Raw genomic sequence first — 17,445 nt, forward strand, 5'->3', positions numbered from 1 at the left:
TGAGGGAGGAGGGGGGAGGGGCGGAGTGGGAGGGGGGAGGGGGAGGGAGGGGGAAGGGGAGGGGAGGGGGAGGGGGGTGAGGGGAGGAGGGGGAGGGGAGGGGGTGGGGAAGGGGAAGGGGGAGGGGAGGGGGGAAGGGGGAGGGGGAAGGGGGAGGGGGAGGGGGGAAGAGGATGGGAGGGGAATGGGGTGGAGGGGAGGAGAGGGGGGAGGGGAGGAGAGGGGGGAGGGGAGGAGAGGGGGGAGGGGAGAAGAGGGGGGAGGGGAGAAGAGGGGGGAGGGGAGAAGAGAGGGGGGAAGTACCCGGCATTCCGTGTATAAACGTGAGGGAGAAGAGGGGGGAGGGGGAGGGGAGGGGGGAGGGGAGGGGGGAGGGGAGGGGGGAGAGGATGGGGAGGGGAGGGGGAGGGGAGGGGGGAGAGGATGGGGAGGGGAGGGGGAGGGGAAGGGGTAGAGGGAGGGGATGGGGAGGGGATGGGGAGAGGGAGGGGTAGGGGGAGGGGGAGGGGGAGGGGGAGGGGGAGGGCACGCGAATCGTCGAATCAGCGCGCTGCTCTGCCACCGATTCAGATTCCGTCTATAATATTCCTCGCTGAAAACAAATGTGGATCTAGAGATGAAAGAAAAAAAAACCTATGTGGTGTGAATGGCAATGTTCCTCGCTGAAATGTGAAAAAACGCAATCGCGCGGCAAGGAACATCACGTGATCGCTCTGAGCGATCGATTGCAACTCTGCGTCGTGTCGTGGGCGTGGCCAACGTGGCCTCATGCTCCCAGGTGATTGGCTAACTCGAGCTCGAGCGAGCCATAATGCGCTACGTTATGGCAAAAAATATGGATCTAAAGATGAAAGGGAAAAAAACCTATGTGGTGTGAATGGCAATGTTCGTCGCTGAAATGTGAAAAAAGGCAATTGCTTTTCGCTCTGAAATACGTACGAACGCGTAACTGAGTTAATGGCGGCAAGGAACATCACGTGATTGCTCTGAGCGAATCAGCGCGCTGCTCTGCGACCGGTCAGATTCCGTGCATAATATTCCTCGCTGAAATGCGCTGAGGTAAAAATATGGTTAAAAAATATTATGAAATCAATTTTTAGGTCGGCCATGTTCTTACCAGGCTCAATGGCCATGTCTGTGCCAAATATCAAGTACGTGAGCCTCTCCGTTTAGGAGTCTATTGGTAACATCACTCACACACACACACACACACACACACACACACACACACACACACACACACACACACACACACACACACACACACACACACACACACACACACACACACACACACACACACACACACACACACACACACAGTGTTTTATATATATATATATATAAAATATATAAAAATAAAATATAAAAAACAAAACATATTTATGTATATTTTAATGTAAAAATATGTTATAAATATATATATATATATATATATATATATATATATATTTTTTTTAACAGATATTTTTACATTAAAATATACATAAATATGTTTTGTTTTTTAACTCTCCTGGAATTGTCAGGAAAAAAAGCTCTCAACATTTTTGGAATGCCCCCTAATAAGGCCAAGGCTGAAGCACAAGGCCTGCTCTTGCATTGTAAACAGGTGGGTAGCCTCCCATCTTATGGCATCTCTTCCGGTCTAACTTGCAACTGGTTCAATTCCCAAAATCCAGACAGACCACACACACACCAACCCTTTTGTCCCATTTGTGGAACCAATTTCCAGAGGCTGTTCTATCACAATCTTCCCTCAAGGCTTAAAAAGCAGGTGCTGCACACCATCATCTCATGTCAACCGTAAACCCTATCATCCTTTTCAATACCATTAACCTTATTTAACCTAACCCTTCTACCATAAAATCACCAAGTGTCCTGCTTTTTGTAAAAAAAAAATTTTCCTGTGCTATTCACAATCCATAACATGAAAGGAGCATTCACAATGCTTGCTGTTATGTCTGGAACTTCCTACCATAATTATAACTTCTCACCCCAATTGAGCCATTCTCCACCTTCCACCAGCATACCTCTCTCCACCTTCCACCATCATGCCTCTCCCCACCTGCCACTAGCATACCTCTCTCCACCTTCCACCAGCATACCTCTCTCCACCTTCCACCAGCATACCTCTCTCCACCTTCCACCAGCATACCTCTCTCCACCTTCCACCAGCATACCTCTCTCCACCTTCCACCAGCATACCTCTCTCCACCTTCCACCAGCATACCTCTCTCCACCTTCCACCAGCATACCTCTCTCCACCTTCCACCAGCATACCTCTCTCCACCTTCCACCAGCATACCTCTCTCCACCTTCCACCAGCATACCTCTCTCCACCTTCCACCAGCATACCTCTCTCCACCTTCCACCAGCATACCTCTCTCCACCTTCCACCAGCATACCTCTCTCCACCTGCCACCAGCATGCCTCTCTCCACCTTCCACCATCATGCCTCTCCCCACCTGCCACCAGCATACCTCTCTCCACCTTCCACCAGCATGCCTCTCTCCACCTTCCACCATCATGCCTCTCCCCACCTGCCACCATCATGTCTCTCCCCACCTGCCACCACCATGTCTCTCCCCACCTGCCACCTCCATGCCTCTCACCACCATTCACCAGCATACCTCTCTCCACCTTCCACATCATGCCTCTCACCACCTTCCACCAGCATACCTCTCTCCACCTTCCACCAGCATACCTCTCTCCACCTTCCACCAGCATACCTCTCTCCACCTTCCACCAGCATACCTCTCTCCACCTTCCACCAGCATACCTCTCTCCACCTTCCACCAGCATACCTCTCTCCACCTTCCACCAGCATACCTCTCTCCACCTTCCACCAGCATACCTCTCTCCACCTTCCACCAGCATACCTCTCTCCACCTTCCACCAGCATACCTCTCTCCACCTTCCACCAGCATACCTCTCTCCACCTTCCACCAACATACCTCTCTCCACCTTCCACCATAATGCCTCTCCCCACCTTCCACCATAATGCCTCTCCCCACCTGCCACCACCATGCCTCTCCCCACCTGCCACCACCATGCCTCTCCCCACCTGCCACCACCATGCCTCTCCCCACCTGCCACCACCATGCCTCTCCCCACCTGCCACCACCATGTCTCTCCCCACCTGCCACCACCATGTCTCTCCCCACCTGCCACCACCATGCCTCTCCCCAACTTCCACACCATGCCTCTCACCACCATTCACCAGCATACCTCTCTCCACCTTCCACCAGCATACCTCTCTCCACCTTCCACCAGCATACCTCTCTCCACCTTCCACCAGCATACCTCTCTCCACCTTCCACCAGCATACCTCTCTCCACCTTCCACCATAATGCCTCTCCCCACCTGCCACCACCCATGTCTCTCCCCACCTGCCACCACCATGCCTCTCCACACCTGCCACCACCATGTCTCTCCCCACCTGCCACTACCATACCTCTCTCCACCTTCATGCCTCTCCCCACCTGCCACCACCATGTCTCTCCCCACCTGCCACCACCATACCTCTCTCCACCTTCCACCAGCATACCTCTCTCCACCTTCCACCATAATGCCTCTCCCCACCTGCCACCAGCAGACCTCTCTCCACCTTCCACCATCATGCCTCTCCCCACCTGCCACCACCATGTCTCTCCCCACCTGCCACCACCATGTCTCTCCCCACCTGCCACCACCATGTCTCTCCCCACCTGCCACCACCATGTCTCTCCCCACCTGCCACCACCATGTCTCTCCCCACCTGCCACCACCATGTCTCTCCCCACCTGCCACCACCATGTCTCTCCCCACCTGCCACCACCATGTCTCTCCCCACCTGCCACCACCATGTCTCTCCCCACCTGCCACCACCATGTCTCTCCCCACCTGCCACCACCATGTCTCTCCCCCACCTGCCACCACCATGTCTCTCCCCACCTGCCACCACCATGCCTCTCACCACCATACCTCTATCCACCTTCCACATCATGCCTCTCACCACCATACCTCTATCCACCTTCCACATCATGCCTCTCACCACCTTCCACCACCATGCCTCTCACCACCATACCTCTCACCACCATACCTCTATCCACCTTCCACATCATGCCTCTCACCACCTTTCACCACCGTTCCCCAGCAGACCTCTCCCCACCATGCCTCTCCCCACCTTCCACACCATACCTCTCTCGACCTTCCACCAATATGCCCCTGACCACCTTCCACCACCATGCCCCTGACCACCTTCCACCACCATGCCTCCCATCAACTTCCACCACCATGCCTCCCATCAACTTCCACCACCATGCCTCTCCCCACCTTCCACCACCATGCCTCTCCCCACCTTCCACCACCATGCCTCTCCCCACCTTCCACCACCATGCCTCTCCCCACCTTCCACCACCATGCCTCTCCCCACCTTCCACCACCATGCCTCTCCCCACCTTCCACCACCATGCCTCTCCCCACCTTCCACCACCATGCCTCTCCCCACCTTCCACCACCATGCCTCTCCCCACCTTCCACCACCATGCCTCTCCCCACCTTCCACCACCATGCCTCTCCCCACCTTCCACCACCATGCCTCTCCCCACCTTCCACACCATACCTCTCTCGACCTTCCACCAATATGCCCCTGACCACCTTCCACCACCATGCCTCCCATCAACTTCCACCACCATGCCTCCCATCAACTTCCACCACCATGCCTCTCCCCACCTTCCACCACCATGCCTCTCCCCACCTTCCACCACCATGCCTCTCCCCACCTTCCACCACCATGCCTCTCCCCACCTTCCACCACCATGCCTCTCCCCACCTTCCACCACCATGCCTCTCCCCACCTTCCACCACCATGCCTCTCCCCACCTTCCACCACCATGCCTCTCCCCACCTTCCACCACCATGCCTCTCCCCACCTTCCACCACCATGCCTCTCCCCACCTTCCACCACCATGCCTCTCCCCACCTTCCACCACCATGCCTCTCCCCACCTTCCACCACCATGCCTCTCCCCACCTTCCACCACCATGCCTCTCCCCACCTTCCACCACCATGCCTCTCCCCACCTTCCACCACCATGCCTCTCCCCACCTTCCACCACCATGCCCCTGACCCACCTTCCACCACCATGCCCCTGACCACCTTCCACCACCATGCCCCTGACCACCTTCCACCACCATGCCTCCCATCAACTTCCACCACCATGCCCCTGATCACCTTCCACCACCATACCTCCCATCAACTTCCACCGCCATGCCTCTCCCCATCTTCCACCACCATGCCTCCCATCAACTTCCACCACCATGCCTCCCATCAACTTCCACCACCATGCCTCTCCCCACCTTCCACCACCATGCCTCTCTCCTTTTTGTTTTATAATGCAGTGCATGCTCATACTACATGTGTACATAACATAAAATAAAAAGCACTCATAATTATAATATGATAGTCTTTTTATTTTTAACTCCACATATCCATCACCAAGCTCCCTCAAGCTATGCTGCCAAGTTCTTCCAACAAATTCCTACCAACACCTGCTCTCACTCAACTGGACTGTGTACAAATTTGAATACACAAGTTGTATTTTAATTGAATTAGATGGTAACAACAATGGAGAAAGGCATATTCAATATTATTTGCATCAAGGTTAAATCAACCTGTTCATTCTAGGTGCAGCCTCTCAAGTTAAAAGTCAGTTTTCTCGATGTTAACACGGTTTGGATTTATTTAACGATATCCGCTGAGGCCTCAAAAAATGTTACCAATCCAAGGATAAGACAGGAAAAAAAAAATCCTCCCATTTTAATGCGTCAAGGCATCACGATCTCCAATCAGAACACTCATCCGCCCTGTGGGATTAACAGGCCATGCATTTGTCCAAAATATGCCACAAGTTCACCTTCAAGGAGGTTCTATTTTTGCCGTAATCTGATGCGATGCCTGAAACCCGTGCAGAGACAGAACTGCATAAAGGAAGATAACTAAAAAAACTGCATAAATATCAATACATATATAACTGCATAAGGATAACTAAAATAAAAATAAACTAAATGCTAAGCAACAAAACACTGAGTGACATCAACCGTAGCTGTTCATAATGTGCGGAATTCATCTCGTTGGCAAAAGTAGTTAATTTTGATCATTGCAAATCTTTACTTTCAAACTACACATACCAATCTACATGTTTTTGCATTTACATCCCACATGTGACACTGCACCTTTCCATTTTTACCTGGCTTTGCCTTGTGAATGCTTCTCTGCGGAAGTGAGCCTCCATCACTCGCTTTTCGCTTGGCCCTGCCACCTGTTAAATCAATAAAATAAAAATCAATAAAAGACACGACACAAAAGGTTTTTAAAGGGTTATTTGGCTGTCATTGACAATCTAAAGGGAATACTTCAATGTTAGGTGGAATTATCATATTCCTACTGGTATTGCAGTTTCTTCTTCACGGTGCTGAGCATGATTTTATGTTTCATAAACTACGTACACTTACGTCTTCAATAACTGACGAGTTTTACTCAAACACCACCACCACCGCGGCTGTGAGCAGTTTACTCCCACCACCCTTATTCATACATCGTAGGTGGATGGCCCCTCATATGCTTGCACTGCACAGGTTAAGTCCTTCACATATCGCGGCCTCTGCCACCAAAGGTGGATGGAGGTTATGTTTTCACCCCTGTCTGTCTGTCTGTCTGTCCGTTTGTGAACAAAATATCTCAAAAAGTTGTGGACGGATTCGGACGAAATTTGGCAGAGATGTTTAATCCATATGTGACACGGACGAAATGATTAGATTTTGTTGAACATCCGGATTCGAATCCGACTAGTAGAATTTTTAAAGTGATTCTTCACCATTGGGAAATAGGGCCAAAAACGATAAATAGCAGGATATCTCAAAACGTTGTGGACGGATTTGAACGAAACTTGTTGGACCGATTGGGTGTGTGACAAGGAAGAATCGATTACATTTTGCTGAAGATCTGGATCCGGATCCAGCTAGTAGAACGATTTAAGTGATTCTTCACCATTGAGTGATATGGCCAACCAGGCGGAGGTTTGCTCTACACCGAGTGCTATTCTAGTTACAATGTGCATCTGTCCTTCCACAGTCTTGCAAAAATAATGGTTTTATTTCTCTCGTGAGCTGACACTACACACCGTCTCACAGTGCACTCAGTAGTGTCCAAATTGCATTCGCTTCGCTGTAGCACAGCAATGCAGAATGTTATCTGCTGGCAGGGAGGAAACAAGACAAATGGACCACACCGTACAATAAAACTGCTTGGTCAGATTCTTCCTACTCCCCTATCTCATCCCACCCTCCTCACCTTATAAACTTCAAAATGGAATAACATCCTTCTTATTATGCTTGCAGTAAAACAATCGGAATAGCAATTTACAATGCACGGTGACTGCAATTAATTATGGCGTTTAGTTTGCAATTTGAAATGCAATGTGTTCAACCAGTGTATCGCAACACTTCCATTAAAGAGGCTATTGCAGTATTGCACGCCAATGAACAATACGATCCCTTTGCTATTGATCATAGTAAAACCGCAGAGGCTGAAAAAAAGAAATAAAAAATGGTGGAATTAGCAAAAAAAAAAAAAAAAAGCCCAAACTATGGCTCGATGGCAGAGCATTCCAGCACTAACTTCATGAGGCATCAAGGGTTGAAAAAGATTGTCGTTTGCGCTTTGTCCACATCTTGTCATCAACAGTCATGGTGGGTAAGATGAAATGTGTAGCCCAATGTGAGGTTTCCCTTCAAGCTTTAGCCAGAGGAGCATTTGCTTTGAACAATTTGAGTCATTATGCTACAAAAACAAAAAAAAGACTTCATCTTACAAATTCATCCACAGCCATTGCTTCATCGTCCAACGCACTTTGAACTCTGTCGCTGAAAATAAGAAAAAGGATAAGCACATTGTTAATAACATGCATTTCTCTAGTGTTCCGAGTTCAAGAGGATTTAAATATTTGGTTATTAGTTGGATGAAGGAAGAAGAATATTTCAAACGTCAACACCATCACCAGTGGAGCTAAAGTCTTTCCAGGCACCGTTACCTGTACAACGATCTGATCAACCTCCAGGTAATCATTTCTTGCTTTAACAGCCACATCACACTCATCGTCTTCTTCTGTATCCGCACACTCATAGTGGTTCTCTTCTTCAACATTTCCAACTACCAGAGGAATAGTCACATTATTTTCTCCACTGCAGGAAAACACAGCCACAGCAAAAATGCTCACAATGGCAGATGCAACCTGAAATTCAAAGCAAAAGGCCTTTATTCACACCTGTTTGCAGCACACTGCCTCATATTCCTCAATCAACTCAAAAACCTCGCTGGAAGGGTGCATCAGGAGGATTTCTAGGAATTCCACGTACATGCTGTTGGATGCTGCAAAATGTGAAGGGTATACATTATAAACTTGTACAGTCTAGGTTTTTTCCATCACAAGATTACCACGTGACTGATTGATGAGAGGTCAGATTAAAATGCAAAACCAAACACCCAAACTTAAAGGGCATCTTTATGTACAAAATATCTAATGGTAAATGCATACATACATGACATTGGAGATTAAAGAAGAGGATGAAATTATAAAATAAAATAAAAATGAGCACATTGTGCACTGCACGCGGACTTGGCATCGAGAGAGGGGAGGGATGTGAGCTTGGAGTTGAGAGGGGAAGGCTGTGGACTTTGGGTTGGGAGGGGGGAGGGGTGTGGACGAGGAGTTGGGAGGGGTAAGGAGGGATGTGCACTTGGTGGAGGGGGGAGGGATGCAGACTTGGAGTTGGGAGATTATGCGGACATGGAGTTGGAAGAAGCGTGGGGGTATTGCGGAAGAAAGGGGTTGAAGACTTGAAGTCGCATTTTACATTGCAAGAAATTTCCACGGGTCCCTGTTATTATGCTGTCAAAAGACATTCCTGTCACACTCCCTAAACAATCCATACTGTCATGTTCAGGGTGATTAACACCGCCTCTGAAAGGATGGGCCGAACAGACTAACTCCCTCAGACTGTGTCAATTATGGCGGACTTTGTGCTCGTGCATGGGACTGGGGAGAATCACGAGGCTCCTCATCTCTTAAGCGTGGAAGAAGCGTGGAAGAATTGAGGAAGAAAGGGGTTGAAGACTTGAAGTCGCATTTTACATTGCAAGAAATTTCCACGGGTCCCTGTTATTATGCTGTCAAAAGACATTCCTGTCACACTCCCTAAACAATCCATACTGTCATGTTCAGGGTGATTAACACCGCCTCTGAAAGGATGGGCCGAACAGACTAACTCCCTCAGACTGTGTCAATTATGGCGGACTTTGTGCTCGTGCATGGGACTGGGGAGAATCACGAGGCTCCTTATCTCTTAAAACCAAACGGGTTTATTCCCTAAACAAATGACAACCAGGGAAGATTGACCCAATGGGCAGAATTTGACAACAAAATGGAAGGAAGAAATGAGGGATTCAAGGAACAACAAATAACAATGTACAATGAGGTAAAGAATGAGGTCAAATAAATTTAAAGGAATCTAAGGCACCTCACACAGGACACAGATGGCAAAAGGGATAAAACCGGGGACTCAGCTGTGGTGATAGCAAGGGAGGATGGTGGGGCGATGAGTGGCCCCAAACAGGCGAAGTGATGAGATGAGGTGATGGGAAGGATGATGAGGAGACGAGCTGCAGGATTAACGGGCAGCAGACACATGAACACAGGCATAGGGTGAAGGGCGGCAGGCAATCAAAAGCCTCCTTACACTCTCCAAATCTCTCACGACCCTCCCCAGTCTCTCCTCAGAACTCTGAATATCTTCAGAAAAACCTAGAAATCTAGCAATCCTTCCCCACGCATCACAGGCTCCTTCTCCTTCTCTTCAGAACTCGTACAATCCTCTTGCACCTTTTTCAGCTCCTCTTGTCTCGCATGACAACCCTCCACCCTCGAAACGTTGGACTCCACCCTTGGAAGCGTTCCTAGCTATGATCCTCCTCTGCTGGCGTTCTTAGCTATGATCCTCCTCTGGTGGCGTTCATAGCTCCGCCTGTCTTCACTGTCTTCCGGCGCCCCCGATAGATGGTTTCAGGTTTTACACACGCTTCCTTCACTTAATCCCTCACTATCTATTACAAGCACCATCGTCAATATGGTATACAATCAAACAGACAATCCTTAAGCTGACGTGTCCCTAATTATTACATTGAGATAGGCTATCTACTCACACACGGATCATACTACTCCAGACAGTTCTATCGGTTCTAAGGTAATCTCTAACACCCCACTCCCCCCACACCCCCATAAACGTAACAATACTCTATTGGAAACTAATTCCCTTACAGCAGCCAGATGGAACTCGATAATCTGCTAGTAAGTAAATAAAATCAACAAGAGCGAAGTCGATGGTACGCCATCAGAATACCCCACGCTTACCACCGAAAGCAAAGTTGAAAGATGGCAAAAGGTTCCACGAATACAAAAACATTGCAAAAAGGAATGATCCAATGTCAAATTTTGAGCAAACTATATTTCTTGCTTTGACACCTGTGACCCTAAGTTCCCATTTCCTGGAGCATGAACCTTCAGCTTCAGCATGTTAATTTGTACGCAATTTTATTATATTGCAATGTACTGTCTTGCTGTCCGATTTCTCCACGATTGAATGTTTATGATCGGTGGAATAAAACCATTTACTACTACCATTACTGCTACTAATACTACCACTGCTAAATACAGACTTGGCATTTAATATGGAATATTTTTTTTGTGGGGGTGAACTTACTTTTCAAGATGACTTGGAACCAAAAGTTCATTGGTATTATGTTGAAATTATTCTAGATTTTGTTAATGTGACCTTTAAAAGAAAAAAAAACCACATTTGACATTTCGAAGCAAATAAATTGATCCTTGAAAGTGATGTAAACTGATATCGAACTCAATTCACGGACAGTAGTGTTAAACTTCTGTGCGTTTTCCAGAAGTATCTCTTTATTTTGCACATTAGCCAAAAAAAATTTCAACAAAAACAAAAGCTAAATTATGACTGGGATTACGGACACTAAAATTACAGTTCAGTACTTCGTGTAACCCCCACGAGAGGGGCACGTTCGGAGAGCACGTACATGTCGAGGCATGCTGTTCACGAGATTTGCCAAGGTTTGGACAGGAATCGCTTGCCATGCAGTGACAATAGTCTGCTGCAATTCACGCACAGAGGCAGGCTGCTGGTCCAAGTGGTCGATTTGACGCGTTAATTCTGCCCACAAGTTCTCTATCGGATTCATATCCGGGGACATGGCAGGCCACTCCATATGCTCGACACCACGGTCAGCAAGAACGTGTTGGATCATGCGAGCACGATGAGGCCGCGCATTGTCATCTTGGAAGACAAAGTTTCCTCGAAAGGCTGCACGAGCAAATGGAAGCAATGTTTCTTCCAGAATGACACTGTACTTTAACTGGTTCAGGTTTCCATTCAGAACCAGGTCAGTTTTGCCCCCTGCATGAAAAGCAGCCCAAACGGTCACCCCACCACCTCCAGCTTGGACTCTTGGCACTATACAATCTTCGTTGTGGGCTTCATGCACTTGTCTGCGCATTCGGACGCGGCCATCTTGACGATAGACCAGAAATCGAGACTTGTCACTTAAGGTCACGTGATTCCAGTTTCCTGGCTGCCATTGACGGTGCTCTCTGGCCCACTGCAATCGGCGCTGGCTGTGTTGTCTGGTCAGGCGTGGCTTTCTCAGGGGACGCCTGGCACGATAGCCTGCTTGAACCAGTCGTTGGTTGACCAGCCTTCTGGACACAGGCGCATTTGTCAGTTGCTGCCACTCAGACCTAAGCCGATTAGCTGACTTGGTACGGCCATTGCAGACTAACCGGTGCAGCTGGTGATCATCTCTCCTTGTGGTTCTGCGTGGACGTCCTGGCCTCGGTATTGGAGTAGGGACACCCCTCTGAGCATTTTGTTTCAGGATCTTTGACACCTGACCTTGAGTGATGCCATACTTCCGAGCAATAGCACACTGTTTCATGCCAGAATTTCGTAAAGCCACCACTCCATGACAAACAGCATTGTCACGTTGACGGACCATCTCCAGAGGAAGCAGCAATAACTTTTGTAGACGTGCAGCAGTTGTTTTCCACTAATACAGAACGCAACAACCCTTATATACCCGATTGTGAAGCCAATCGTCAAATGTACCTGTCCTTACATTTTGTCATGCCACCTGTGATATAATCCTGTTATTGACTTCTTGCTGCGAAAGACAATCAGTGACATGGTTCTTTCAACAAAGACATCACCGAAGCAGAAAAGAAACTCACCAGATTGATATACTGAGTTCAGAAAGTAAACCCAAGTCAAGAAAAAAAAAAATTCCATATTAAATGCCAAGTCTGTAGTTTACCAAACACATTGACATTCCAAATCCATGTTGTTAGCAGATGGACTGGGATTAAATTCTGAATCCAACCTACTGCTCATTATATCATTACTAATGCATGGCTATGCCGATGATGCAGCACCTCTACTTTCTCCATATTCCGGGCAGGAATTTAACATTTGCTCAGGGTGTCAATGACAACTTAATTACACTTCACAAGGGACACCGTGGGATCTTTCATGTCCAACAACTAATGTTAGCAGACGAGATGGCCATTTTAACATTGTTACCAGGGATTGCACACATATTGATGAATCACCCTGCCTGTGAAACACTAAGATGATGGTTTATAGCCGAGCCAAGATTCAAACCCAGGCTAGACAGCTCAGAGAAGAGTAATCCAAATCCATATTATATAAATAAATAAAAATGCACCAATTGCCTGAATCCGGCACATTTGTAAAGGAGAAAATAACAAAGTATCCTTTTTGGATTTAGGTCTTCATTACGGAAGTTTACATGAGATAATGGTATGGCTGAAAAAAAAACCCAAAATAAATTTCAACACAGACTAGAAAGGCACTCTTTGACATCGACCGATATGCCTGCACCCACATTATTACATCATATATACAGTGCCTATAGAAAGTCTACACACCTTTCAAAATTTTAACCTTTTGTTGCCTTGTAATGAAAATGCATTAAACCAGACTTTTTCCACCTGTATTTACACATCGTAACCCACAACTCCCAACGCTCCCTAAACTCTCTCACTCTCTTCAATCCCACTCATCTCTCCAGGTCTTTAAAACAGCTGTTCACCACAATCGTAGGCCGAAAAAAATATATTGCTGGTCTCTGGTCAGACCAAAGTTCCAGAATTGATGCGGCGATGCAGTTTTTTTTTTTCTTGGTTTTTTTTTGAAAAGCATGGATTGCACATATAAAGGTGTTTTTTGTGTCCTCATGCCCTTGCGGTCCTCCTCATCTGCTATGGCGCCATCCAAAGAGAAATTAAAGACAGCCAATGGGACTTGTAGGCCTTTTTTTTGTAAATAATGAACACAAGCTTAAGTTATTTTAAAATGTATTTATTCTGAAAATCATTAAGTTCTTCAAGAATATTATAGACTGCCATTTCGTTCTGGAGGTCGCCTTGCCGTACCGTCAAACATTCCAATGCGTCAATCGCGTCAACACTGCGCATGCGCAAGTGGTCAAACAGGCCGATGGTCTCCCACGATCTCTTCTCCCAGTCCACCAGATTATCACAGACACTTACAACTTCATGACAAAAGAGATAGGATCCAGGCCTAACTAACGAGATCACCCGCAGCTCTCCAGGCCTTCTGGTTGCTTCACACGAACCCGACAAAAACGTCTTCGTTTCAATAAATGACAATATCAAGCCGATTGGATTCATGACGTCACGGCACACAACACTACTCATATCTTTGGAACGGCTGGTTGGATTTGGACAAACTAAACGTAGGTTTGTAGGGGAGAACCGTGCGCGAACGTCGATACCAATGGCGACCCTCACAGACCCGTATTTCCCGAGATAGCGCGCTGGCCCGGCAACAACAGGCATGCGCTGTTGTAGGTACCGAAATAAATAAATTTAAAAAAAAAAAAAAGGGTCAAAATCGATGCGTGCGCTGACCAGAGATCACAAATATATTTTTCTCGGCCTTATCTTCCCCCATCCAAAACCCTGATCTTTTCTACCCCTGTTAATTCACCCCAGATCCACTTTTTTGAAATACCAACTTCTTTCCTGGAAGGCCTAGCTGTGTCCATATGTTTTTTTTAACCTCTCCCACCCCCACTCCCCTTCCCACGCCTCCTCCCCCCATGCCCTCTACCTCCCACAGATCTCTCGATGCCCCTGCTCTCAAATGTTGTACTTGTGTGCTTCCCCCTCTCTCCCCATCTTGTCTCCTGTTCCCTTTATTTCGTCTTGTGTCTGTTTTTTTTGTCATTAATGTTAGCACTTACACGAGCCTCAATCTTGCATACAAAAAATAAAAAAATTAAAAAATCAGCCTAAATCAGGCGTCCCTCCAAATTGTATGGCGAAGCAAGGGGAAGACTGATCAGAGAGGCCACCAAGAGGTCAATGGCAACTTTGAAAGAGCTACCAGCCTTTATGGCAAAAACTGGTCACTGTGTGCATGTGACATCAATATCCCAGGCACTCCACAAGTCTGGCCTGTACGGTAGAGTGGCAAGAAGGAAGCCATTACTCAAAAAAGCCCACCTTGCGTCCTGTTTGAGGTATGCAAAAACCATTCTGGAGATTTTGAAGCCATGTGGCAAAACGTTTTGTGGTCTTATGAAACCTAGATGGAACGTTTTGGCCCAAATGCAAAATGTTACATTTGGTGCAAACCCAACACAACACATAACCCAAAGAACACCATCTCTACTGTGAAGAATGGTGGTGGCATCACCATGATATGGGGATGTTTTCTCATCAGCAGGGATTGGGGTTACTTGTCAGGATAGAAGGGAAAATGGATGGAGCAAAATACAGAAAAATCCTAGAGGAAAACCTGCTGCCCTCTGCAAGAAAGCTGAAATTGGGACGGAAGTTCACCTTTCAGCACGTCAACAACCCGAAGCACACAGTCAAAGCTACACTGGAGTGGCTAAGCAACAAAAAGATAAATGTCCTTGAATGGCCCAATCAGAGCCCTGACCTAAATCCAATCGAAAATCTGTGGCATGACGAGAGGATTGCTTTCCATCAACGCTCCCCATACATCTTGACACACTTACCACCGAAAGCAAAGTTGAAAGAGGACAAAAGGTTCCACAAAAACACTTATCTAAACAAGATATTCTAGTTTTGTATTTTTAATTAATTTTCTGAAATTTGTAGAATTTGCTTTTCACTTGGAAGTTGTCGGTTACGATGTGTAAATAAAGGTGGAAAAAGTCTGATTTAATGCCTTTTAATTCAATAAGGATTTAAGGCTACAAGGCAACAAAAGGTGAAAACTTGGAAAGTGGGTGTAGACTTTCTTTAGGCACTGCACTTGTACCAAGTTTGATATAAATTCCTCCAGCTGTTCTCAAGTATCACATTGTTACCTGACATGACCTCTGACCTTTAACACCAAAATCTAATGAGTTCATCTTTGCATCGCAATATATACTTATACCAGTTTGCTCAAAATCCCATCACTGGTTCAGAAGTTAGCATGGCAACATAATTTGTACCGAACAGGACCTCTGACCTTTGACCTATTGACTCCATAATATAATCAGTTCATCTTTGCATCATTATACATACTTGTACCAAGTGTACCTTTAATCCATTCATTCATTCATTCAACGGAAACCAATCACAGACAACTTAGGCAACGGAGGCATAAAAAAACTACATTTAATATCAAAGTTTAAATACAAATATGCAAACCTGAAATAAGATCACATTTTTATCACAAAAACTAAGGAAAGGTTTAACAACTGATGACGTATTCAAAATGGTGGAATTTGAGACCATCGTGCACATATACGGGGACCCACACAACCCCACAACCCCATATAAGGGGACCCCGGGACCCACACAACCTTGACAGCCAAAGTCTCAATTAAACTCTGCATCAAGTGGAGTGTACTTGGATATATGATTTCTCTTATACTTTTAAACAAAAGGGGAACATCATGGAAAACACTTTGGCAAATTGCAAATCCTATTTGCTCTCGAGTTCATTTTGGAACAGTCTACACCATTCGAGGAGAGTAGTTTTATAAATCTTACAAGTTGGAGAATTCTAAGGAATGATCACAATAGAGAAGAGATAAACTAAGGTGCACAACGAGCCCTACCATTGAAAAAATAATAATAATAATAATCATCATCATCATCAGATGCGAATACAGCAAATGTTTCGATAATCGTTTTTTTTTGTTGTTTTTTTTTTACAGATGTCGAGGCTCATGGAAAAGCATTAGAGGGTGGAGGGTTGACAAGACGTGTTGTTGTTTTGTATGCAGCCTGTATCTGCTGGTTGCATCATTTCTGGAAGCACAGCTGTGCCACTGATGCAGTGCCTCTGTTACCAGTAAGCTGGTAGTCATTTTTCTGACCTTGGAAGGATGACAGGCTGAGTCAACCAACCTGGTGTTCGTTCAACAGCACGACGGTGGCTTGAACTCAAGATGCTAAGATCTCAAGCCAGCCACTTTAACTGTTAATCCAATACTAGGCTTACAAGACGTCAAAAGGGAACAAATTACATTTGCATTGTGTGCGGTATCTACGTACCTGCCACTCCATCTTCGTCGTCATCGAGCAGCATGAGCGAACCCGGCGTGACATTTTCACCTTTGATCTGGCTTGTGCTCACATCCATCAGGGGGCCAGATTTGTCAGGAGTAAAAAGCTCTAACTTGCTGAGCCACTGAAAAAACAGCACGCACCAGCAATTTAGGAGATATGTCTCGTCCTTTGCATCTGAATGTTCATTTGTTATACCAGCTTTCCCATGAACCTTAGATTTAGGAAGGAATTTTTATTTTCCAATATGGTCATGTACAGTTCAGATCTAACAATCCTCACGAACAGTACAAAGACAACATATAGTGTCTTGATTATATGTTCATTATAATACAGCTTGTAGTGATGTTGGTACACAGCCACAGATGTTAGCGCTACCACAAGTACCAGTGCTGTTGTTAGTGAGCAAGTCTTCTTCATCTTCCTCTTCACTACAGATCATCAAATCAACCTCCATGGTTTGTCTCGTCATTAACGCCTTCCTCCATCGTAATATTGGTGCCATCTTATGTTTTATTGTGAAATAAGTTAATGATTTTGGAAGGCTTAACCAAGGTTTAATCACAGAAAGTGGATCGTGCGCAATAACGATAGGATCATCCACAACAATACGGTGCTGAAACTACTATATGGTTTTCCATTTGTTTGTACCATATGCTGATTCTGCATAGCCTGGTGTTGACTTAGCGGTTAGGGTGCTGGCTTGGGATCCGAGGATCCTGAGTTGGAATCCCGGTCGATCGTTGAATTAATTC

General features: G+C 46.4%; 1 protein-coding gene across 1 annotated transcript in view; it reads right to left on the bottom strand.

The window, feature by feature from the left end:
• The window catches only part of NUP107 (nucleoporin 107), a 97,121-nt gene that overhangs the window by 60,164 nt on the left and 19,512 nt on the right, over window positions 1-17,445 (bottom strand). The window contains exons 5-9 of the mRNA XM_068098591.2: window positions 16,679-16,814; window positions 8,306-8,409; window positions 8,072-8,190; window positions 7,853-7,904; window positions 6,230-6,301 (exon numbers count right to left, since the gene is read on the bottom strand). Coding sequence (XP_067954692.2) covers window positions 6,230-6,301; window positions 7,853-7,904; window positions 8,072-8,190; window positions 8,306-8,409; window positions 16,679-16,814 — 483 coding nt within the window. The remainder of the gene's footprint in view (window positions 1-6,229; window positions 6,302-7,852; window positions 7,905-8,071; window positions 8,191-8,305; window positions 8,410-16,678; window positions 16,815-17,445) is intronic.

Source organism: Myxine glutinosa, chromosome 2, assembly GCF_964187855.1.
Source record: "Myxine glutinosa chromosome 2, kmMyxGlut1.1, whole genome shotgun sequence".
NCBI lineage: Eukaryota > Metazoa > Chordata > Myxini > Myxiniformes > Myxinidae > Myxine > Myxine glutinosa.